Genomic DNA, 23807 nt, shown 5'->3' with positions numbered 1-23807 from the left:
TACGATATTTTTTACAGATAGCATTTTAAAATATCTTCATAATTGTAAATTTTTATTTGCAATTATGAAAAAATACATTTTCTTGAGTTTGCAACCTCTGAGTTTGCCACTATTTAACAAACACGTCCATGGTAAACTTAGAGAAGAGTATAGAACATAAATAGTACTATATACTACATACTAACACGCGAAATAATATCTAAGAATAATCCACGTTAAAATATTTAGGAATTAACTACATAAAGCAAGGTAAAAAATCAAATCAACGCATAAAAACATTTTATGTGTGACAAAATGCAAGATTCCATTTCACTTATTGTACGATTTATGAAGAATAAATAGAGTGCAGACTGCAGACAATAGATAGATCTTTTTTTGACATTCGCAAAATTGACAAGTAAATGAAAACATTGTAGCATTTACGAAAGAAAAACCTTAAAAGTGTACAAAAATCTAAAAACTGAATTTACATTCGACATTCACGCTGAATGTTGTTTATAAAAGTAAATTATTGTATAAATTTTTCGACTTTTCCTAAAAGGTTATGTGATATGAGTTATGACTCAAGGTGATAGTATACTCAGATGATTGTGACTTTTTGAGCCTTTAGGTTATCCTTATATGGGTTGAAAGGGTTTTGAATACCTGTTCATTACAAGTTAGTGCTTCGAGATGAGTGAACGCGAGACGCCAAGTGGTTCCGGGCCTCAGGGCGGAGACAAAGAGAAAAATATGAGAATTCCCTCACAGCCTATTTCAACTGGATCGGGGTTTGTATTGTACCTTTATTTGCCACGTACAAGGAATTTAATAAAATAAATGAAGCTTTAACTAACTTAAAGTGAGAATTGGAGGACATTAAAATGATTGTAGTCAGCCTTTTTACATTTAAAGGAATTGAACAATGAACCAACAAAGTGTCTTATTGTAACAGCATATTATGTCACTGTTTGTTATTGTCACTGTAACTAATTGTGTCATAAATTATTTATATTCATTAGGTGCATTAAAAAATGTCGAAAAATACTCTCCCTCCACGAATATATGGAGATAACCAATATTTTGTCTTCTTAATTTAAAGTGTGATTTAGCCATGGACTCAATTACATAGTAAATATAACATATTAGCAGGTCTCCTCTCAGTCTAAGAACACTATAATAAAGCTAGAAATAAAACTATGGTCACACCACACTGACCAAGTGTGGATTGATTGACATCATAAACCTTTGAGATATTGCTATAGAACTCAGTTTCATACATTTTGTTTTCCTCACAAAGATTCTAATACAACATTTGTTTTTTTTTTAAATATTTCAGTAGCCGCAGCTTCTTTGCAAGCGAGCCTCTGCAATTCCGAGTGCGAGGCTCTACAATCACCGGGGCATCTCCCCCTAAGTTTGTAACCCTAGAGGACATCATGAAAGCTGCCCATGGCATGCAGAATATGGCTTTAGCTCATGAAATAGCAGTGGATCAGGATTTCAAGTTGGAGCCCTTTGAACCACCAGATAATAGGTATGGTATAAACTTATTGTATGCATTTACTTTACTTAGTATAAAACATAGTTTATTAATATTCTGCTGATAGAATCTTAAACTGTGAAAGATTCAATCATAATGTGTGGTAAGGGAAACATACTTTATATCACGGCGTGCGTAAATTGACGTTTTACGTGCGCAAAACCCCCATTTCCGACCCCGTAATATAAAATTTTATACAACACGCGGACGAAAAATGTTTTACGTCCTCGTATTGTAATGTACTATTTCCTAGGCATTCCAGCTTAGTCCTCAGGGGTAGAGGCACATCTGTGGCTGACCTCAGGTAGGTTGATTAGAGATGTCCATTTATGGTAGTAGTCACTTACCTTACACTTAAGGCTGAAGTGATGATGATGATGATGATGATCAGATGGACTGCATTCTCATCTGCTACGCCTATATTAAAAAAGCTAAGCTGTTGATGCATTGGTGACTCCTCTGCAGATGTCCATAGGTAATGGTAGCTACTTTCCATCAGGTTTCCTTTTTTTTTTTTTTTTTTTTTTTTTTTTTTTTTTTTTTTTTTTTTTTTTTTTTTTTGTTGACGAGGGGGAAACCTTCAAAAGGTACCCGATGCCTTGGGAGCGACACAGGGTTATGTGGGACTCTTACCGCACTAAAACCCCCCCGGTGGCCGTCCTCAGCGCTGCGTAGAGGACTCCGGGATCTCCAAAGGAACGCAACCGGAGTCCTCTTAGCGCATTGCCCCGTCGGGCTCCGCCCAGGTGAGCTTATCGCTCACCGCACCGTCTGGTGCATACGACGGTATGCGACCACACATACCGCCGTCCTTCCCGGGGCCGTTGGCTGGGTGGTTCGAGCTCCCACTCTTGCCACCCACGACCCCAGAAGCCCCCTTTTAGTCGCCTCTTACGACAGGCAGGGGATACCGTAGCCCTATTCTTGTCCCGGAACTACAGGGATACCTCGCCGGGGACCGCTAAGTACGGCCGCGGCGATTTCTCCTCCGAGCGGGTTCAGCGCGCTCCCTTGCTCGCTCTGCGTCTTCCTTCGCACACATGACCATGTCGCAGAAGGTGATCATGCCGTCCCAGGCTTCGCTGCGCTGAACCATCGCTCCGACGATGGCCGACGGAGAGAGATCCGGTCCCACTTTTTCGACGAGGATCCGCCGCTGCGACTCCCACGCCGGGCAGAACTGCAGCGTGTGCTGTGCGGAATCCTCGTCGTGCCCGCAATGGTAACACCGGGCCGTCTCTTCTCTTTGTATCCTTTTCAGATACTCACCGAAACAGCCATGTCCGGTGAGTATCTGAGTAAGGCGGTAGGTCACTCTACCCCTGCTCTTCAGCCAGGCCCGAAAGTTCGGTAGGATAGCGTCAACCACCCTTTGGCGTATGTTCCTAGGCTCGTGAAGCCGTTCGCGCCAGCACCTCAGAGCTCGCCATTTGGCTCTCCTCCGAAGCGCTCCGATCGTCTCTTCGTTGAAGAGTTCAGTCCTCTGACGGAGGACTCGGATCTTATGAAAGACCCGTGCGTCCATATCCGCCAGAATGTCCAGGGGCGGAAACCGCCCCAGGACTGTCGCCGCCTCATACGAAATGGTACGGTAACCTCGGGCGACTCTGATTGCGATCGTACGTTGCGCGGAATTCAGTTTCCGCGCACGACGCCGGCTGGCAGACAGTTTGTCCGACCATACCGGCGCACCGTAGAGCGCAATCGAGCGTATCACACCCGCGTAGAGACGGCGGACTTCTTCTCTTGGTCCCCCGAGATTCGGCAGCAGTCTGTGCATGGCACCCGCTACCTTATGAATCCGAGGGACGAGACGATCGAAGTGCTCGTCGAAGCACCAGCGGCTGTCCAATATTAGGCCAAGGTACTTCATGAACCTGCCTATCCGGACATCCGCTTCGCCGACACGCACTGAGGTCTCAGCTGGCTCAACTCTTAGCCTACGGCCGTGGAACCATATCGCCTCGGTTTTCTGGGACGCTACCTGTAGGCCCAACCCGCGGATCTTCGCTATGACGCGTGCTACCCCGAGCTCTCCTAGCCGAGCCGTTCTCGAAAAAGACACCCCTTCTGTGAGAACGAGGGTGTCATCGGCGTAGCAAACGATGCTCACTCCTAGTGGGAGCACCGTTTTCAGCACTGCGTCATATGCGATATTCCACAGTAGTGGACCCAGTACCGAACCTTGCGGCACCCCGCGCATGACGTTCCTCTCGTGAACGCTCCCATAGCGACCTGGGAAGCGGATACGCCTGTCTGATAAGTAGGCCTTCAAAACCTCCTGTAAATAGGAAGGCACTTGATGCGCAGACAGGCCCTCCATGATCGCTCTCCAGGGTAGAGAATTAAAAGCGTTGACAATGTCAATGCTTACTGCCAAGACTACTCTACCCTGGGATATGGCCTGCTCTGAGAGCGTTCGGACGCGGAGAATGGCGTCTACCGTCGAACGACGCTGCCGGAAGCCGAATTGGTTTTCGGAGAGGTCCGGGCCGTGGCACGCTAAGTGCTGGCTAATTCGAGAAGAAATTATCCTCTCGAATAGCTTACCCGCCTCATCCAACAGGCAGATGGGTCTATAGGCTGATGGGGAGTCCCGAGGCTTGCCCCATTTGTGCAACAGCACTAACCTCGCCTGCCTCCACACGGACGGGAATCGTCCATAGCGCAAGCAGGCGGTGAGCAGGTTTTGAAGCCTCCCCCCCAGCACTGTCAGCGCCAAGACCCAAGCCTGGCCTGGAATTCCATCCGGCCCCGGAGCAGTTTTTCGCCTCGTCATGCGCCTTATGGCTCCGTCGAGCTCGCAAGAAGTGACTGCCAAGTCGTCTGACCAACCAGGGAGATCCGGCGACGCGGCGCGAGGACCCGTTTCGTCAGTGGTTCCTGGAAACAGGCTGTCCACCACTGTGTCCACGAAAAGCGGGTCGAGAGTTTCCGTGAGAGGAGGCATCCATGGACGTAACTTGCCGAGCACCATCCTGTACGGGCGTCCCCATGGGTCCCGGTCAAGCCCCTCCACGAGTGCGCTCCAGTTCCGGGCCTTGCTTTCGGCGATTGCGCCCTGAAGCAATGTCGTTGCGACCCGGTACTCCACGTACTTCTCCTCCCTCTCCGCAGCGCCGGCTGACCGGCGACGTCGAGCCCGAGTGTACTGGCGTCTGGCACGCAGGCAGGCTGCACGCAACCGTGCGATGCGCTCCGTCCACCAGTACACAGGACGTCTCCAGGCAGGTCTGACACGCGGCATCGCGGTATCGCAGATGGCCGCCATGTCATCCCTGAGCCGGATCGCCTCCCGTTCGGGTTCGAGCTGGTCATCCCCTTCGGCGGCACTAGACCAGTCAACGACGTGGGCAGCAGCAACGAGCAGGTCTCGATTGAGCTGCTTCAATGCCCATCGACGCGGCTGATCATTTGCACGGCGGGCGTCTACAGCCGGAAGCTGTAACACTACGTCCACCAATATGTGGCGATGGTCAGACAACGTGACTAGGTCGTCGGCCACTCTCCAGCCCGTGACCAAGCGCTCGGCAGAAAGAGTCGCCCACGACAGGTCTACAACCGACTCTCCCTGCCAACGCACGCACGTGCTGACCGAGCCACGATTCAGCAGACGTAGGTCGAGCCCAGCTGCCCATTCGAGCGTTGCCCTTCCCTTGACACTGTCTCGTCTGTTTCCCCAGACCCTCGAATGGGCATTAAAATCGCCCATCACGAGTATCGGTCGGGGAAGACAGGACCGAACGCAGTTTGCCACACGGTCAAGGAACGTCTCGAATGCCGCCAGTGTGCAGTTCGGGGAGACATAGCATCCCAGCACCGCTAAGGGACCCCACTCCACTGCGACTATGCCCCGCTCGGAGTGAAGCCTGGAGAAAGGGGGATCTCCCTCACCGCCCGCCCAGTACACGGCGACGGACTGCGCATCATCTCCTGCCCACCGCGGATGCTCCGGAACTCTATAGGGCTCCGCCACCACAGCCAAGGAAACCGAACAGTCCACGAGGCATTGCTGGAGTAAGTCCTGCGCCCCGCGGCAGTGGTTCAGATTCCCCTGGAGTATCTTAAGTGACGGAGACCTATCCATTAAGAGTCCATCGCTTCCACTGGCGGACAATGGGACGAAGCGCTAGGATGCGCAGGCCCATCTGTCCGTGCTGAGCTGGCAGCTTTGGCCGCATTCTCATCCCCTCCGTTGCCTCTTTTCCTCCTTTTCGGAGGCGTGCACCTCTTGCTACCCAGGCGGTGGTCAGATGGACGACCGAGGTCCACGCATAGGGCGCATTTTGGTGTCTGTGCTTTGCATTGGCTCGCCCTATGACCGGGCTCGCCACATACGTAGCACAGAGCGCTCCTATCCCTGGTGCTGGTGCACTGGTGCCGAGCGTGCCCCATCTCGAGGCAACGGAAGCATTGGAGTGACCTAGCCGGCAGTATTTCCACCCTAGCGGACACCCACCCGACAAGAAGTCGCTTCGCAGCGGCCAGCTTCCGGATGGCTGTGAGGGGACAGCGCACCCATACTGTCCCCAAAGCCGAAGGTCTCTGCCGAATCTCTCCAACCTTAACGTCGGCGATCGCACACCCGCAGGTCGCAGCAATGGCGCTGGCGACATCTTCCTGGGTGACGGAATCGTCTAGATCCATCACCCTGGCCTCGCCCTGTTTTGAGGGCCTCGCCACTTTGACGCCCATCTCTGCGACGACCGCTTGCAGCTTCCCTGCGAGTACGTCAGCCTTCTCGGCGCTGTCCTCGCCAGCCACTTCGAGTAGTAAGCCACCATTGAGAGCTTTCTTTTGGCGCAACTCGACGATGCCCAGATCGGTCAGTTTTATCTGTCCCCTCGCGGTCCTCATCACCTCCGCATAGGTGACGTCTGACCCTTCGGGCACCGTTACGGTGACTGCCGCCGACTTCGGTACTCGTGGGAGCCTCCGCTTGGCCGCCTTCCTCTTCCCAGCCCGGTCCTTTTTGGGTGCCTGAGCCGTCGGTGCCTGCGCAGGACTTTGGCCTTTGGCCGCAGGACGCCGTTGTGGAGCACCCTTTCCTCGCCCGCGACTTGGAGATTGCCTCCGAGCTGGCTCCGCTTGGGTCAGGGGTGGGGCACGCTCCCTCGCCCTAGCTTTGCGCCCCACAATTGTTACCCACGTCTCAGCTTGCGCGGTCGAAGTCGACGCAACCGTAGGCCGCACCGGTGCTTTGACCGCTGTAGGACGCGCGGGCGTTACGGGTGGGGCCTTCTGCCCTAAGGGGGGCCGGATCGCTCTGCCGGGGAAGAGCTCATCCCTAAAGGACGCCAACTTTCGATCTATTATTGACCCGATTTGGTCCATCAAGTCGTCCGTCCGATTTCCGGCCCTCCTCATTTCAGCTCCAGTCGGTTCGGGTCTACTCGAGGCCTTCTCACGGCGCAGCTTATTTAGTTCCGCAGTGAGAGCCTCCACCTTGTCATGCAGGCCAGTAAGCTGGGAACGCAGCGTGGCGTTCTCTTTTTCTAGGTGCGCAGTGGTCGCCCGCTGCACTACCTCCGTTGCTGCTGCCTGAATGTGTCGCACGGCCATGCGGATGGTGCGCATCATATCGCCCTTCACATTACGGGACTTTTCCGCGACCTGTTCGATAATCTCCAGGTTCTCGATTATACGAGAACCTAGGTCGCCTGTAGGCTGCTCAAGCATCTCCCGGCTCAGCTCTTCGGCACTCGGGAGAGCCGCCTTTGCCCTAGTCTTGGCCGCTGGAACTGGGGGGGCCAGGAAACCGTCTTCATCCTTGCCTGACTGGAGCTTCATGGTCTTCTTTTTAGGGCGCTCGCTTCCGCTATTGTTAGCCGGTAGCGCTCTCTTACGGGCGCACATCGACGTGGCTATGGAATGATCCGACACTCCGGACATAAGGGAACAGTCCGATGACTCGTCCCCGTCCGACGAGACGGCTGGTGTAGGTGGGGCTACTGTCCTTCCCTTAACCTGCCGCGTCCTCCTTCGAGTCGTTGGCCCAGCAGGCATTTTATCCATCTCGTTTATCAAATCAGAGTCCGGTATCGATAAGCTTTGGTCGTGTTTACGAAGGTCGGCGGATTGCCGACCTACGAGGCAGTTGTTGCCCCCTCCAGAGTACGTGGGGCAGCCCTCCGCCGTAGCAGAGGGGTGGGATTCTCCCTCTCGGGTACCCACCTGGACACCGTTTTCGCAACTAGCCTTATTCATATTTGCTTCTTTTTTAAGGGGTGAGCTCCCCTGGGCCGCTCTTAGTCTGGTCCTTCACCCTTCGCCTTCCGGTATGAGTAACTCTGCCGTATAGCCTCGGGGATCATTAGAACACGCAAGCCCCCCCACCACGACAAGGTGGCAGCCCATTCGGGGGGGTCCATCAGGTTTCCTGTCTGCGTTATCGCTAGTTTTAACAATAAAAAGTCCAGATTGAGTAACATTAGTAAACCTCATAAAAATCTTTGAATGTTATGGAGAACTTTCAGTACTTTGAGTCCTCTTTTCTCTTATTCTTTTTAGTTTTAAGTAAAAAATCATTATAGAATCCTTTATAAATAAATGTATATTGTGGTGTTGAAAAAACATTAAAAACAAGTATTGTTTAGTAACACCATATATGAAGTAAAGTTATTATCCTTTGTTGCCTTAAGACTCAATGTTAAGGCTATTAACACAGTGACTCACACATGCACTTATCAAGTGTATTTATTCTTTGTTACAACAACAACACACAAGTTCGAAGGAATATTATGAAGATAAGGCTGCCTTTATACAAGGCACACATACTTTTTGACAAGTATTCTACTAAATTTATTTATGTATAAAGCCTAGAGGCATATCATTATATAGTACATAAATAGGCAAGACCTTAGTAATTTTGAACTTATCAATAAAACACAACAACGAAAAAGTATAATATTCACATATCAGAATTGCTATTAAGATCTAACTATTTGTATATATGTAAATTATAATTCTGAAGTACACATTTAACTAAATTGTTACAACAATTTGTGTACATATTTTATTAAAAACATTTCGTTCTTTGTTAATTTTTTCATGCCTACAAAACCTGAATTCCTCAATTTGTCTATTTTTTTGTTAAGGTAACTGAAATATAAAGAAATAAATTGTAAGTGTTAAACACAATATTTTGATACATTTACTTTATATTTTATATTGGAGATTCAAACTAAAAAATAATTATTGTTACAGCTACCAAAAACTTGTAAAGGAGACTATGCACAGGGCATACTTTGACATTCTTAGAGAGCAGCTTAATTCTGATCCACCGGAGTACAAACAGGCATTGGTGCTATTGGAGGATGTTAAACAGGTACTGAAATAAAATAAATAACATTAAAAGTCATTCAATTAAATTTGTGGTCCATACTTATACTATTTATTTGGCTTGTTGTTTATTTTTTTTATTAAAACTTGAAATCAGAAAAATCTGAATACTACTATAGTCTGATTCATAATTAGGTGTCCAAAATGTAAACAAAGAAATATCATTGTCAAAAACGATCACAGGTATTACAAATCCTAACAAATTTACAAGAACTGAATACTTTCACAAACTCGACAAAAAACAAAAACTTAATAACTGCACACGATTTTAAAAAAGGCGCTATGAAAACTAGAAAATATTCGAGTTCGACTACGATCACGAAAATGAATAATATCAACTACGAAACTTAAAAATGGCGGCACAAAAAATGTTTTGGACCCTGATTGTGTTACCATTATCACAAATTAATTTTCTACCATAAATCTTGTTTGGTTTAAATGAAATGGAGTTAATATAAATATTGGATAATGTGAAATGATTTTAATTTATTTAGATTATTATTTTATTATCGTGATATTAATTTAATATTGTCAAAAATAAGAAACTACCATTTGAAACATATTTTCTTGATAGGTCAACACCTTTGTTTACAATTTGGACACCTAATTATGAATCTGACTATAGTAAGATTAACGGATTTTTCGATTAAGAGATGGGTTTTTGTCAATTCTACCAATAGGGTTGTATGATTTTGAATGAATGAAATTTTATCAGCCACCTCTAACTTCTTTGGGTAGAGGACAATTGAAAAGTAGTATAATAAAGTGGAAAGATGGTCTAATTTTTCTAAACTTAATAAAAACAAATAGCGCAAAACGACGTAAGTTAGTCCTTTGTGCGAAGGTGGTAGGTACATGCTGCAAGGTTTAAAACATATACCTGATGGTATACATATTTGTAGTGGATTGTTGCAAAGTAGTTTTAATCTTAACTTAATATAGCGTAATGAAAATCCTTTGGATTTATATGAATATATAACTAAAATATTTTTTGCAAATAATTTTGCATTATCTCAGGGTCTCTTCTCAATCCTCTTACCACGGCACACGAGAATCAAGGAAATGATAGAGGAAGTTCTCGACACGGATTTCATAAAGCAGCAAGCTGAGAACAACAGCTTGGACTTCCACAAGTACGCCAAGTTCGTGATAGACCTCATGGCCAAGTTGGCGGCGCCGGCGAGAGACGAGATGATACAGAATATCACCACCTTGACTGACACTGTAAGTAATCTACACTATATATAATAAAGCTGAAGAAATTCATTGTTTGAATAAGTGGTGGTGGTTTTGAAAGGATCCTTTGTGGTCCAAATTCGGCGACATCAGTGCCACACCTATTTCTGCCTACAACAGCAGTGTTAAGCACTGTTGTGGTGAGGTTTAAAAGGTGTGGTAAGGGAGACATATTTTTCCCAGGCATTCCAGCTTAGTAATTAGAGGCTGCGGTGCATCTGGCAGATCCTAGGTAGAAATATCTAATCCTATCTGGGATTGATTACAGATTTTCATGGGCGGGCAGTAGCCAGTTACCATCAGGTGGACTACACACTCGTCGCTACTTCTATATTTAAAGAAAAATAAAGTAAATTTTTGGATTTGTACCAGTTAAATTGGAAAAATGATTCTGATTTTGAACGGCTGATAAGTAATTAAGGAAGAGAAGACTCATACTATATATACAAATCTTATGAGATACTATTTAAACATAGATAAAATTGTGAGGAAAAGGTAGTTCTTGTTTGAATTAATTATATCCTTATTATACTAATCGGCCTTCTGCTACTGCGCCAAGTTTGTATTTCTCATGGCCAAGATAACTGCAATAGTGCCCTCTACATATTAAACTTTTTATGTATTTTTATTATTATCTATTAAATTAGGTCTACAAATATTATTATAGTGCACAAATGCGGTAATTAAATAGTTAGTCAATTAGTGTACAAATATTTTTTTGGTGGGTCCTGTGTCGTGGGTACCCTATGGTACCACACACACATAGAAAAATACACAAACACCTCTGTCTGGCCGGGGCTCGAACCCGCGAGCCTCTGCGCTTCAGACCGTTATGGTGACCGCTCCGCCACACGGGTCATCACTGCATAATGCCAGTAGCAAATCAAAATCAAATCAGTTTTTTTTATTCAAAATAGGTTCTTTGCATAGCACTTTTTGAATGTCAATACAACTATCACCACTTCACAAGGTGTTTCGTTATGGAGAAGAAGCAAGAGCAAGATTTCCCAGTAGCTAACTTTACTGTTCATTACTATAGTGGAAACTAAAATGTACTGTAACATTGTCGATTATAGGTGGAAGTCTTCAGATCCATATTAGAAACTCTTGAGGTGCTCAAGCTAGACCTAGCGAACACCCTCATAGCTATGATCCGTCCACACGTGCAGAAGGAGAGTGTGCAGTACGAGAGAACCAAGTTTGATGAGATGCTTAAGCTTTCTGAAGGTGAGATATTTTAAAGGTACATTCTGGTTTCGAAAGTCAACGCCTGGACTCTTCCACTAATATTTTATTATAGGTTGAAGTAACAAACGAACATGCAGTCCATTTTGTAAGTGTCGCCAATGGAAATGTGTAACCAACTCCATATAGAACAGGAAACTATCTGAAGCCTCTCACAGAAGGAGTGCCACACCTAATGACTAAGATCGTCGCCTCATATGTAACTCAGCCAGCATCCACACCCTTGTCTTGTTGAAATAGAAAAAGAAACAGGTGTGGCAGTAGAGTCCGCGCCAAATTTCTAGTCCGCTCTGAATATACAAACATGTAGCGTGGCAACAGCAAATTGTAGATACTAGTGAGACGAAGAGAGAGCGGGACCCCGGGCACATAACTGCATTAGTGTGCCCTTACTTTTGCTACGCAGTATATTGCAAAACCATATTGGTTCTTTGGGTGGTTGGTTTTAGAAATGTATTAATTCTTAGTAATATTTAATATAACACAACTGTAAAGAATGTGTGCACATTTGTGTATATTGGAAATATTATACTTTTTACAGATGGACTTCAGTACACCCGAGAATGGTTGAAGCGACACATAGATAAGACTGGTCTAAGTCTTCCGGTTACAGACCAAATTGTTGTGAGGAATGTGACAGCACAAACTCTGGCTAAGGCATATCTCGAACTGTTGGAATGGGACGACAAGAATGATTACCCTGAGGTAAGTTTACAAAAGAAACATATGTAACATAGGAACATAGGAAAGTCAGGCTTAAAAACTAGGCAAAAAATAAATTATAGGGAAGTTTCGAAAGTAGTAGAACTCGCTGTGGCTCGACTCCAGCGGCACCACTGCCACAGCTGTTTCAGCCTAATAACAGCAGCAGCGCTGCTGTGTTCTGATTTGAAGAGTGTGGTCAGGGAGGCATATTTTTTTTAAGCGTGCCAACTTATTCTTTGCAATGGCCGCTACCCGTTGCAAAGATGCATGTGGCGAACTTTAGATAGGAATCTAATTTTATCTGAGGTTGATTACAGGTGTTCCAATGTGTCATGGGTGCTATTAACATAACAGACAAGATTGGACAAAAATCTAAATTCAACGTTATACTGACTAGCCAGGATTCGAACCCGAAGCCTTATTATATGCTTGTACTGATTTAACATAGTACTTCATCACAGGAATCATAAATATGGATGACGTCACAACTTTTTTTAAATTCCAGACAGTATCCATCGATAAGCCAAGATTCACAGACTTGGGTACGCAAGTATACCGTTTGATCAACGTGGCGTCCATAATGCTAGTGAGTCCCTCTAGCGGCAACGACCCGAACGCAACGCACAAACAACAGCTGAAGGAGAAGATATTCATCATTATAGATAACGCTAGTAATGATATGTGAGTTTGATATTGGTTTCTTTATTATAATCGGATTTTAATAGAAGTGAATATACAGGATAGGAACAACCAGTAAATAATCATAAAGCTCCATCATCAATAATGAAATACGTATTTGTCTGCGAATAAGTCTATGAGACATTTCTAATTCTATAAAATCAAATCAACTTTTTATACTGGGGGCCTCCATTCAACTTTCGAACCGGTCTTCCGACAACCTTAGTCCAACACTTCTAGGACGGATCCTTACCACGGATGAAATCGCGGGTCACGCTTAGTATGTAATATAATATGTTCCGTGTTTCCGTTTATATTATATTCACATTCACAGAGAATTAAAAGCAGTGCTGCCTTTAGTTGCGGAAGAAGTGATACTACAAACAGAACAGTTGCTAGAAACTATGAACCAAGAACCGTTGAGTGCTGATACGAAAGATCTGATCAGAACCCAGATCACATCCCTCGGAGATCCTGATCATAGAGTTCGACAAATAGTTCGTGAGTATTATTTAATTATATCTAATAACGTTTTGTGTGATAAGGTTAAAAGTATAAATACGATATGGTGTCGTATCGTGGTACGTTGCGTAACGATGTGTCGTGGAAATTCATGACGTGTAAAGTAAGGAATCACGTCATGATATCGTGGTGCGATATGCAAACAAAACAGAGAAGAAAGTACGAATTCCATCTTATCTTTCCTCATAAATCATGGGAATCGCTTTGAGTATTAAAAAACGGGGAATGGTCAATTTTCCTGGCATGATGTCTCATACGTTTTTGTACCTTGTAAAGCTTGTTTTGTAAACCTTATAGGAACGGTGTGGTAAAGTATGTTGCAAGCATTATGAGGAAAGACCCATGCTCTATATGAGATGTAAACAGGATTGAAGTGAGACAACAAAAATTGTAGCCAGTTACACTGACAAAATAATTAGTATTAAGTTATTCATTTAAACAATAAATTTATAATTTTCAGGTCAAAGAATCCTAGAGTTCCTGAAAATGATCCTAGTGTGCGCGGGGGGGTCCCGACAAATCCCGGTGGGGCTCTCCACGTTCACCCGCGAACTCACCGCTGTCTCCGGGACCTTACTACGTTACGTCATGCACAATAAAGCCGTGTTCACACAACACTACATGGACATCATACAAGAAGAACTTAGCAGAACTTAGCAAATACTCGCTAAAAGATCCTGGAAGTATCGAAGAAAGGATATCATATACAATATATACAGCATTCTACCTTATAATAAGCCTTACCTTGAGAATAATACGCTTAAATATTAATCGTTGCGTTAGCTTAATATGTTAAAGAAACTTATTGTAATTATGCGGCAGTGCAAAGGCCAAGTTCAGTAAGAAATTGGCCGTAAAAAGATTATTTCTCTACCAATAATAAAAAACTATAGGAAAAAGTTGAAAACATTGTTAAACATTTCATAAAAAAATTGCATATCCATTCATAATAGCAGTTGAAAAGACGTTTTTATATAGTCAAATTATTGGTGCTAATTCTCTGATGTGGATACATAATAAGGACTTGTGAAACAGTGCAATAATAATAGACTTATTTTTTAAATACTTTATGTGATGGGAAGTTTTAGGCATTTGCATACTTGCGTTTTTGCGTAGCGTTTGTCGTTTTCACATCTAGTAGTCACTATTCAATTTAATATGGTACACGTGAAGTTTTAAGGCTGTCCTACTGCACAGTGATTAGCTTAGACAAGTGTAATTAATAATTCACTTGCGTCTGTTCGTCATCATCGTCATCAACCCATTACTGACCCACTGCTAGGCACGGGTCTCCTCTCAGAATGAGAAAGTTTAAGCCATAGTTCACCGCGCTGGCGAAGTGCATAATGGTAGACATCACATACCTTTGAGATATATTTTTTATAAATCTCTCAAGTGTGCAGGTTTCCTCACGATGTTTTCCTTCTCCGTTTACTCAAGTGATAATTAATTTCTAATACTATGTGCGTATTAGAAATACTTTATATTATTAAATACTTTGAAAAATTAGGACTACGTGCTTGGGATTTGAACCTCGGACCCTTCGATCGAGAGGCCGAATTTCTTATGCCCTTCTTACGCCCGTTATTAATAATCAATCTATCCATTGATTTGCTATCATAAATAAAATGAAATTTGATAAATCTTTGTTAACAATAAAATGTAAAACACGTGATAAGGGAGCATTGAGCAGTATCCGAGTGTTGTGTTAAAGTATCAGTAAAATGTTAACGAAATACTTTTTAACTAAATGTAGGTGTATTTTTGTAAACAAAACACAATTTTATATCGTAGTGGTTACTATTTTAAATCCATTTTTCTAGATGTACAGTAAGTGACGTTTATGTAACTTGCAATTAAATGTTATTTATTTTAGTTTAATTAAACTGCAATTAATGCTTCTGTGAATAACGTATATTATCAATTGTTATTTTACTAATTTAGGAACATTATTTAGAGGTCAATGATTCCAATTTCCTCACGATGATTCCTTTAGTTTATGAAATGTAATCACAAATAAATTTTACTAGGAATCAAAATGGTACATGTAAGGCCAACATTTATATCATTAGGATACCATTCTAACGCAATTATATTATTATGAACAAAAAATAAAAATCACAAAGTATTTTTAAGTATACTCGAAAATTTTAATCAGTTTATTTTTACTCTATAAATGTCTGTTTTATGAATGTATGCATAATTTAAAACTTACATTACGTTTTTAGGTCTAAATATATACCCGAAATACTTTTCAATTATGTATTTGGTTTTTAAATACATAACATTTTACACCATCCGAACTAAGTGGCAAATGTGAGACCAAAATTGTTACCTTGAAGTGTGTATGCAATGTTTTATAATCAAATTAATAAACCACTAATAAATTGCAATTTTGTTTATATTTTATCCTTTTCTATTATAGACTTGAAATATAACATTATTGTAAATAAAATGGTTTATATTATATTAAAATAACCGGCAAATGTTTCCATATGTGCAAATAATGTTCTTTAAAAACCAAATTAACGTTACGTAAAACTTGTGTCAACATAAGTTATAAACCAAAATGACAGGTCATCTATCAATCTCTTATGTGGCAGCGAGGTACGTCATGAGTGTACTACCTTTATTATTTACATTATTTATTAAGTTACACTGAAAATCATTTGAAAGCACACTTATATTTGGTTAAATACCAATATTATCTATATAAGGAAGGTGCAATTTTAATATGGGAGAAAATAAAGTAGTCAAATTTTGTTTTTGTCAATCGGTTTATTGCCATATTTAACAAATTGGATTTTAGAATTATGACAGTCTTAAAACATTCGCAGAGATTCGACTAAAACGAACTTAGTCATTAAACATTTTAAATTATCAACTTGAACAAATTACACTATTTCATTGTAAGACTTTCATTTATTATATACAAAGTTCTACATATTGCTTGTCGGCATTACATACAATAGAGGTAATAGAAAAATAGACTCCTAATCTAAATATATATAACTCAAAGGTGACTGACTGGCATAGTGATCTATCAACGCACAGCCCAAACCACTGGACGGATCGGGCTGAAATTTGGCATGCAGGTAGATGTTATGACGTAGGCATCCGCTAAGAAAGGATTTTGATCAATTCAACCCCCAAGGGGATAAAATAGGCGATGAAAGTTTGTATAAATGTTCTTTGTTAATAATATTACTTCGTACCGCGAGCGAAGCCGCGGGCAAAAGCTCGTAACTAATAAATATGGAAGATTAAATGCTCCTTGGCTCGCCCCGCGTAGACGATTATTAAGTAACATGCTAATACTAAGTAGTCATCAGATAATTAAGAAGTCTTTGTGATTGGACTGCGACAGGCCGACACTTATTTCTGTCTTATAGTAGTTTTAAAAAACTGTGTTTTGGTTTTAATATCCGGCGTTGGACCGTTCACAGAGGGAGGAACACGTATGTTCTACTGTTTTTTTTTTTATATTATATAGAGGTAGCAGACGAGAATGCATTCCACCTGATGTTAAGTAGCTACTGCCGCCCATGGACAATTGAAACCAACCCCAGATAAGACCAGATTCCTATCTGAGGTCGGTCACACATGCGCCATTACACCTGAGAACTAAGCGGGATGCCTCCCTTACCGCATCCTTCAAACCAGAACACAGCAGCGCTTAAGACAGTTTTTATCAGGCAGAAATAGGTGTGACGGTGGTGCCGCCGGAATCCAACCACAGAGAGTTCTACCAACTATTATTTAGAGCAGGACTGCTGTCCTATATGGGATTGGTAACCATTCAAGATCAGATCGACTATAATATAATATAAAAGAGTATTTTAGGAGTCTTTTTACGTAATTTACTTCTGTGTATAAACATTTTTAATGACCGGATGTACCAACAATTGATTGCATGTTACTATAGCTAACAATCCAACTTTTTATATACTATCAAAATTTTCAAACCTTGAGTCCAGACGTAGGACAAAACAGAGTACACCAAAATATCATCTTGATAGAATTTTCTAGACAATTTTGGATATTTTTAAAGCTATGTGCTAGAATAGTTTTAAAGTGAGTTTGTCTATTTAGCTGTCTGTATTTAATCTGATCCACTATGCCGTGATGACGCACTCGATGCTGAACCGCTGCGCGATCCCTGAAATAATTTCAAAATATAACATTACTATAATTCGTTTTGAAAAAAAAATATAATACAAATTACCGTCAATTTACAGATTATTGTTTATAAATACCACTGACTTAAACAGGAGGTTATAGTAGCACTCCAAGGACGAGAAATAATTTGGACAATAGTCTCTTGTAAAACACAGCTTTTTTTCTATTCTAAATAAATTTGATTTAAATATTCATCAATCCATTATCGCCCCATGCTAGGCATGCTAAGGGTTATACTTCCAAGTGTGGATTGGTAGACTAAATTAGGTAGAAAATAATCTTGTAATCATTCTAACTATTATCTTGAATCTCTTTATTTGAAAGTAATAATAAAATAGCACAAGACAAAGACTAGATTGAACTAAAACTATGCTTGATACTTACCTTGACCGCAACATATCAAGTATTCTAAAACATACCTGTTTGGAGCCACTGCGGGACCGACTCCTAGACTTCTCGGAGGCGCTACCGGAGCCCGAGTTCCGTCGGGAGCTGGCCCGGGAGGACGCCTTGGAGCCCGAGCCCTTGGAGGACGCCCGCGATGAAGCCCTGGAAGACCGGCGGCTCGCCCGGGACGATGCACGGGAACTCGCCTTCGAGCTCGCTTTTGAACCCTGGATAATTAATTGGACAGACGAGATGAAAAAAATGTAACAAACACTTAGGTGGTTTAGGAGGAGTAGTAGCGAGCTGTGATAGTTAACGAAATAAAGTGTGTCGTTACAAAAGTAAAGTAGATATCATTGATAGCTTTTATTTTGGCTACTGAGCAATTTTATTCACACATTCCAACCCTTAATTGAAATGTATTAGAAACAAAAATATTGGACTATGAATGCTAATGTCGCTTATATTTTAAAATTTCGTCATGACTAATTTCCAAAAAAAAACAAAAATGTTAGAATTTTTCCACATATCATTGTATTATACCTAATCTCTTTTTTCGGAAGTATGTTTTAGGATTATTAACTAGGAATTCAACTGTATTTGCCATTACTTACATAAGAACATAGGAGGCAATGACTATTGGTTACGCCGCAACGCTATTCGCTTGTGCATAATCACATCCTCAATCATCCAATCCCGACGCACGTACTCCGGTGACGTCTACGATGACGTACTGTATGCACATTGGACACTAGTCCCAAGGACGAACGAGTGGGCCTTGAGCTACGTAACCTTAGACACCGCGCCGCAAATACGTACTCTTTTTCGCGACCACGTGGCTCTATTTTACTGCATTTTTCCGCTTTTTTCATCGCGCACCGCAAAACGCATAGCCTACAATTAGTGCACAGAAACCAGAGGACCTGCCGAGCTGCATCTACAAGACCACAGGTACGTGCGGTATTACATAGGAAGAGCTACCCAATTCTTCTTTGTCCGCGCTTTCTCTATTTCGCCTACCTAGTTCCAGTGTGCACAAGAATTAGCGATTAAAACCCGCCATCCCAACTATTTCAAATGAACTTCACGCTCGTTGCAAATTTCAATAAAACCACACCAACCTTATCACTACCCTTCGAGCTAGCCCTCGAAGCCCGGCTGCTGGCGCGCGAGCCCTTCCCGCTCTTGGAGCTGGCGCGCGACGACGCCCGAGATGACGGCCGGGACCCAGAGCGGGACCTCGCGGACCCTGACCTTGACCTACAGAACACGAGTATAAAGAGTGATTAGTGGTATGAGGTAAGAATCCCAGGCATATTTTTAGTTTAGTAAATTAAATATCATAAATAAGCATTTTTTTTGTATTTTTAATGTATTTAATCAAATAACTGCATTTTATTCAACAATACACAATACACAATGTAGTGATTGTGATTATAAAGAATCGCAATTTAAATATGCATTTATCATGCTCTCCAGAGGTCGAAGCTGCTAAAGGTTGGTAAAAATCTAACGTGTGAGACGATTTTCACGTTTCAGTTAGACATTACTAAGTTTCTCTCAAATACACATGCAAAAACAAAAGTTCCAACCACCAGCTGCCCTCCCCACTGAGTGATCGGCTGACGACTCCCTTGTTTTGCTATAAACTTAGAACATTATGATGTTTTGTATGCAACTGTACACAGTTACACCAAGTTTTTAACACAGTTAAAAATTACAAAACAAATATTGTTCATACCTCGCCGAGTTCGCAGAGGGTGAACGACTTTTAGACTTTCTCGAACCGGAACCAGACCTCGACCGACTCCGCGATTTGGATTTGGACCTCGATTTAGACTTGGACCTGGATTTAGATCTAGATTTAGATCTGGACCTGGACCTAGATCCTGACCGGGACCTCTGGGATCCTTTCGATCTCTCTGACCCTTGTGGAGACTTGGACCCTGACTTCGAACGAGACCGAGACCTGGAATAGAAATACAAAATACAATACAAAAACTTATTAAATAAATGAATAAAATAAATAAAGAACAGCATCCATGTATTAACATAAAGACGTAAGAATATTAAACTTCTTTAGTGTATATAATAAAAATGAAACAGTCCGTGCACCAATATGTATTTCAAGTACAAGAAGTGTTACTAAACAAACTCATTATTTTTCAATACACGCATGGTAAGTTTTTAAAATGTTTGATTTTGTTACTCTATAATATGTTTAGATACCCACAATCTTAGCAATAGTAGTAGTATGTATGACTCTACATATTTGTGGTTTACATTTTAAAAGGCAGTAGGATATTAACTTCTCCTTCATTACCATATGTCTGCAAGTCATCCGTGATCAAGTTTCAAATTTCAAAAGGATGGAGGAGGATCTTATTTTGGTTCAATAATATAGGACTACATACCTCTCTTTTTCTCCATCCTGTTCCTGTTTATCTTCATCATCTTCGTCATCATCATCCTCCTCTTCTTCATCCTCCTCCTGGAAAATATAATTATTGCAAATTTATCACGTGTCTGCACCGCATGCGCGTTTTTTTTATAATATAAGAGTAGCCGATGAACATGCCATATTTAAAAAAAAAGAGAAAAAGAAATTTGGCGTGGCGTCTACCCACCTGCGCGGGCTCCAGCTGCTTCTCGCGCAGCCGCAGCATGCGGTGCTCGGCGGCGCTGAGCGGGCGGTGCGTCACCACGAGGCGGGTGAGCGCCTGCGCCGCCGCACCCGCCCGAGCCCGACGTTTAGATAACCGCACGCGCGTCTCCAACTCGTTGTAGTACACGCAGTGGTTGCGGACCACCTGGGAAACAAATGTAGTTATATAATAAAAATAAGTAGTTGTCAATCCACTCAGTAGGACTCCTGTAAGACTGGCTTGTGTGCACGGAGCGATCGTCCGCTCTGTACTGGGCATGTGCCGCGAGGGACACGTAATACGTGGCCACGGCGTTCAACTGTTTTGAGGAAACAGTATACGAGTGAGCCAATCGCCGCGCGTGTAATAATCCGTCAATAACGCGTGCGCTTATGATTCTGCTCATGAATGAATGAATTTTTTAATACAGATACAGAAGGGTGCACACGCGCTAGTTTTTCCAGATGATCTTACTATTGAAATAAATTGTTATTATAATTGTAGTTACTGGCATTTTTAAAATAAAGATATACAATTAATCACTCACCAAAAAGTAGTTCTCCTCATACCCCTTAGATGCTTTACTCTTGACGTTCCAGTTGTACTCTCTGGCCATCTTGTACTCATATGTATCTCCGTCCATATATGGTATGCTTTCGGTGATATCCCGTCGTCTCTTCTGTATAGTCTCCTCTGTGGGTAGACAGTAGGCAACAAACTGTTCTCCACTTTCGTCCATCACACCACTGGGAACAAAAAATTACAAAGTGTAAAAACATGATTTATTTGTAAAATGTCTGCAATAACAATATATTACAAAGGGGGTTTAGGGAGGCGCCCTAATGGGAAGAAGAAAAGAAAATATCCATCAATGTAATATTTGCCAAAACTTTCAAAGATATTCCGGATATTAGATATTATTCCGGAGAAAGATATATTTCCATATAATCAACATCTAGATTCAGGATAGGAATGAAAGTGTACTGAACTATTTAGAACTCTTATATAGTTTAAAGCTTGCATGCATAAAATGGTTTTTTTAATAGCAATTTAAAGAGTACCACCATATCACACCCACTTACCGAATCATAGCTTGAGACATCGCCTCAATTTGTCCAGCAATATTCTTATCTGACGGAGCAGGATCTGTGTCGAAAATGACCTGGGCACATGGGTACTTCCACATGTCAAAGTCAGGGAACACCGACATGACCTCTACTGGAGTAACTCCTGGTTTGCTGTAGTGCTTCTCAATAGGTTTCTTGTTATCTTCAAATGTCTTCTCGATGGCCTTGATCTGACTTTCTCGGTCCATATAGAGGGTCTCTTCACTGAATATCTTCTTAACATTGTAACCGACTTTAGCTTCAACCTGTAAATTAAAAGTATAATAAAAATGTAATGTTGTTTTGTTGTTTATAAAGTTATACTTTAGAATACCTTACAATAAGCAGAGATAATACATTAATATTTTGAATTGACTAATATTTCAACTTAATGAAAATCTAAAAAATCTTTTAATAAATCAAAAACCTAAACTACATTGTAATGAGATAGAGGTTTTGCTTCTCTAAATACAAAATTAAAAACTCATGCCTTTATTTAAGTTACTTTTGCAAACTTGGTTGCACAGTAATAAATATTTAAACAGCCAGTGAGACAAATAGAAACATAGAAAACCAATATTCATCATACCCTAATTGACCATCTTCATAATCAACAAAACTCACCTTCTCCATAGTCTGCGGCTGGAATCTGGTCTGTTCAGTGGATATGTACTCGGAACGACGCAACCACGACACATTTTTGGCGTGATGACGCGACCGCTTCGAATCCTGAGGAGTGAGGACGTCATCTTCTAGCAGCTTTTCATCGGCCGGGTCTAATAACGCATTGCCATCCCCTTGGTATATATCCCTGTTTATCAAGTCTATGTGCACACCTAAATCGTGCTCTGTCAACACCTCGTAACGATAGTTCTTTTCCAAAGACGTCGGGTTATATTGAATGAATCGCGTCGACGGAAATGGATACGTAATAAACTTCAAATCGAACGGTATGTCCGGCAGTGTGTTACAATACTTCACGCGGGTCACCAACTCCGATCTGTAATATTTAAACTCGTGAAACAATGTAATGTTGTTGTAATATAACGTATGTCATAAACAAACTAACCTCCTCTCCCCTGTTCTTTGCGGACGCTTCTCGCGGTCTGCCTCGTTGTTCTGCACTGTCGGCGGCATTATCATATGTACAACTTTGTCCCACAATAGAAATTGTTCATCGCATCTCACAAATACACGTTTTCAATAAAATACTAACTTTAAAATTAAACACAGACACTACGCTCACTTCGTGTCGTACGCTACTTTTTGACAATAACAAATGTTGCGCTGACAATGATTTTGACAAGTTACATTCGTGGTGCATTCAAATTAAATTTTAGATAAACATAAATTAAAAGTTTTATTTAATTAAAACATAAACACAAATATGACGAACGTTTATTTATTATAATTATACATTTTATTAGAACAAAATAATAATAGTACAAAATTAGCTACAAAGTACTTAGAAAGTACCTACAAACAAACATTATGCTGGGTAGTTTGAATAGGATATACTTACGAGACGTGTAGCATGAAATAGCATTCTTGTGTCAGGAAGCAGGACAAGACTTAAGTAAAAGAGGTTGATTTATTACAACATTTAATTAATATATATATGGTTAAAGTTACTAACTTTGAATATAACAAAATAATAAGAGTACAAAAGCAGTTACAAACCTTAGCTACAAATAAACATTGTGCTGGGTAGTCTGATTTGAAATATGAAACGTGTAGCACGAAGTAGCATTCTTGTGTTAGGAAGCAAGATAAATCTTGGGTAAAATAGAAGAGAAAATTACAATTATATCTCTAAAAACAATAAACTTTAATATATATTTTTGAACTAGTGGATTGTTCTCAAGTTTCTACGAATTTTATCCCTTAAGGATACTAATATTGGCGCGCCCTTTTAATATAACAAACAAACATTTATAAATACATTTGTTGTAATTGTCAGGGACCTTTGCAAAATAAGTAAAAAAGATATGTATAAAAATATGTATTTTAAAAGTGTGTATAGTTCCCGCCAAACTGCTGGTCCGCTCTGAAGTTGTTGCGAGCAGGTGTAGTCATACAATTTGCTATGAGGACTCTATTCATTTCTATATTCAGAACGGACTAACAGTTTTACGCAGACTAAACGTAGCTTTAAAATTGTATTGTAAATAAATGCAGGTTTCTGTTAGTGAAAAAAAATAGAATATAGACAAATAATTTAGAATAAAGTTATTTTTTTTA

General features: G+C 41.6%; 2 protein-coding genes across 3 annotated transcripts; one reads left to right on the top strand and one right to left on the bottom strand.

Annotated features, from left to right (window-relative positions):
* The first annotated feature begins 367 nt into the window (after window positions 1–367).
* LOC140754253 (T-complex protein 11-like protein 1) lies at window positions 368–15642 on the top strand. 2 transcript variants are annotated; one of them, XM_073089217.1, is made up of 9 exons: window positions 368–770; window positions 1322–1516; window positions 8729–8849; window positions 9881–10087; window positions 11176–11326; window positions 11886–12049; window positions 12555–12730; window positions 13062–13228; window positions 13710–15642. In XM_073089217.1, exons 1-9 carry the CDS (start codon window positions 673–675, stop codon window positions 13904–13906), a joined length of 1476 nt encoding a protein of 491 aa, XP_072945318.1. In that variant the 5' UTR covers window positions 368–672; the 3' UTR covers window positions 13907–15642. The 2 variants fall into 2 exon arrangements, with proteins under 2 accessions (XP_072945318.1, XP_072945317.1); XM_073089216.1 differs by having other exon boundaries at window positions 369–770; window positions 1319–1516.
* Window positions 15643–16007: 365 nt separating this feature from the next.
* atms (RNA polymerase II-associated factor 1-like protein antimeros) lies at window positions 16008–22884 on the bottom strand. Its single transcript, XM_073089247.1, has 10 exons — window positions 22636–22884; window positions 22191–22566; window positions 21543–21832; window positions 21008–21206; window positions 20443–20625; window positions 20230–20306; window positions 19557–19784; window positions 18937–19075; window positions 17848–18042; window positions 16008–17408 (listed from the first exon to the last, which is right to left on the bottom strand). Exons 1-10 carry the CDS (start codon window positions 22707–22709, stop codon window positions 17352–17354), a joined length of 1818 nt encoding a protein of 605 aa, XP_072945348.1. The 5' UTR covers window positions 22710–22884; the 3' UTR covers window positions 16008–17351.
* Between the last annotated feature and the right edge of the window lie 923 nt (window positions 22885–23807).

This window comes from Epargyreus clarus, unplaced genomic scaffold (genome assembly GCF_041222505.1).
Source record: "Epargyreus clarus isolate Ecla_fem2 unplaced genomic scaffold, WU_Ecla_fem_2.2 ptg000029l, whole genome shotgun sequence".
NCBI lineage: Eukaryota > Metazoa > Arthropoda > Insecta > Lepidoptera > Hesperiidae > Epargyreus > Epargyreus clarus.
The sequence above is the reverse complement of the archived record's forward strand: the minus strand, read 5'-3'. Positions and strand labels throughout refer to the sequence as shown.

Bases quoted from the DNA above. Each gene is read 5' to 3' on its own strand.
- atms (XM_073089247.1), bottom strand. From the start codon at position 22,709: ATGATAATGCCGCCGACAGTGCAGAACAACGAGGCAGACCGCGAGAAG. The intron at 22,567-22,635 runs GTTAGTTTGTTT...TAAATATTACAG, and splicing joins CAAAGAACAGGGGAGAGGAG to ATCGGAGTTGGTGACCCGCG. The intron at 19,785-20,229 runs GTATGTAGTCCT...TTTCTATTCCAG, and splicing joins CAGGATGGAGAAAAAGAGAG to GTCTCGGTCTCGTTCGAAGT.
- LOC140754253 (XM_073089216.1), top strand. From the start codon at position 673: ATGAGTGAACGCGAGACGCCAAGTGGTTCCGGGCCTCAGGGCGGAGAC. The intron at 1,517-8,728 runs GTATGGTATAAA...TTATTGTTACAG, and splicing joins TTTGAACCACCAGATAATAG to CTACCAAAAACTTGTAAAGG. The intron at 12,731-13,061 runs GTGAGTTTGATA...TCACATTCACAG, and splicing joins GATAACGCTAGTAATGATAT to AGAATTAAAAGCAGTGCTGC.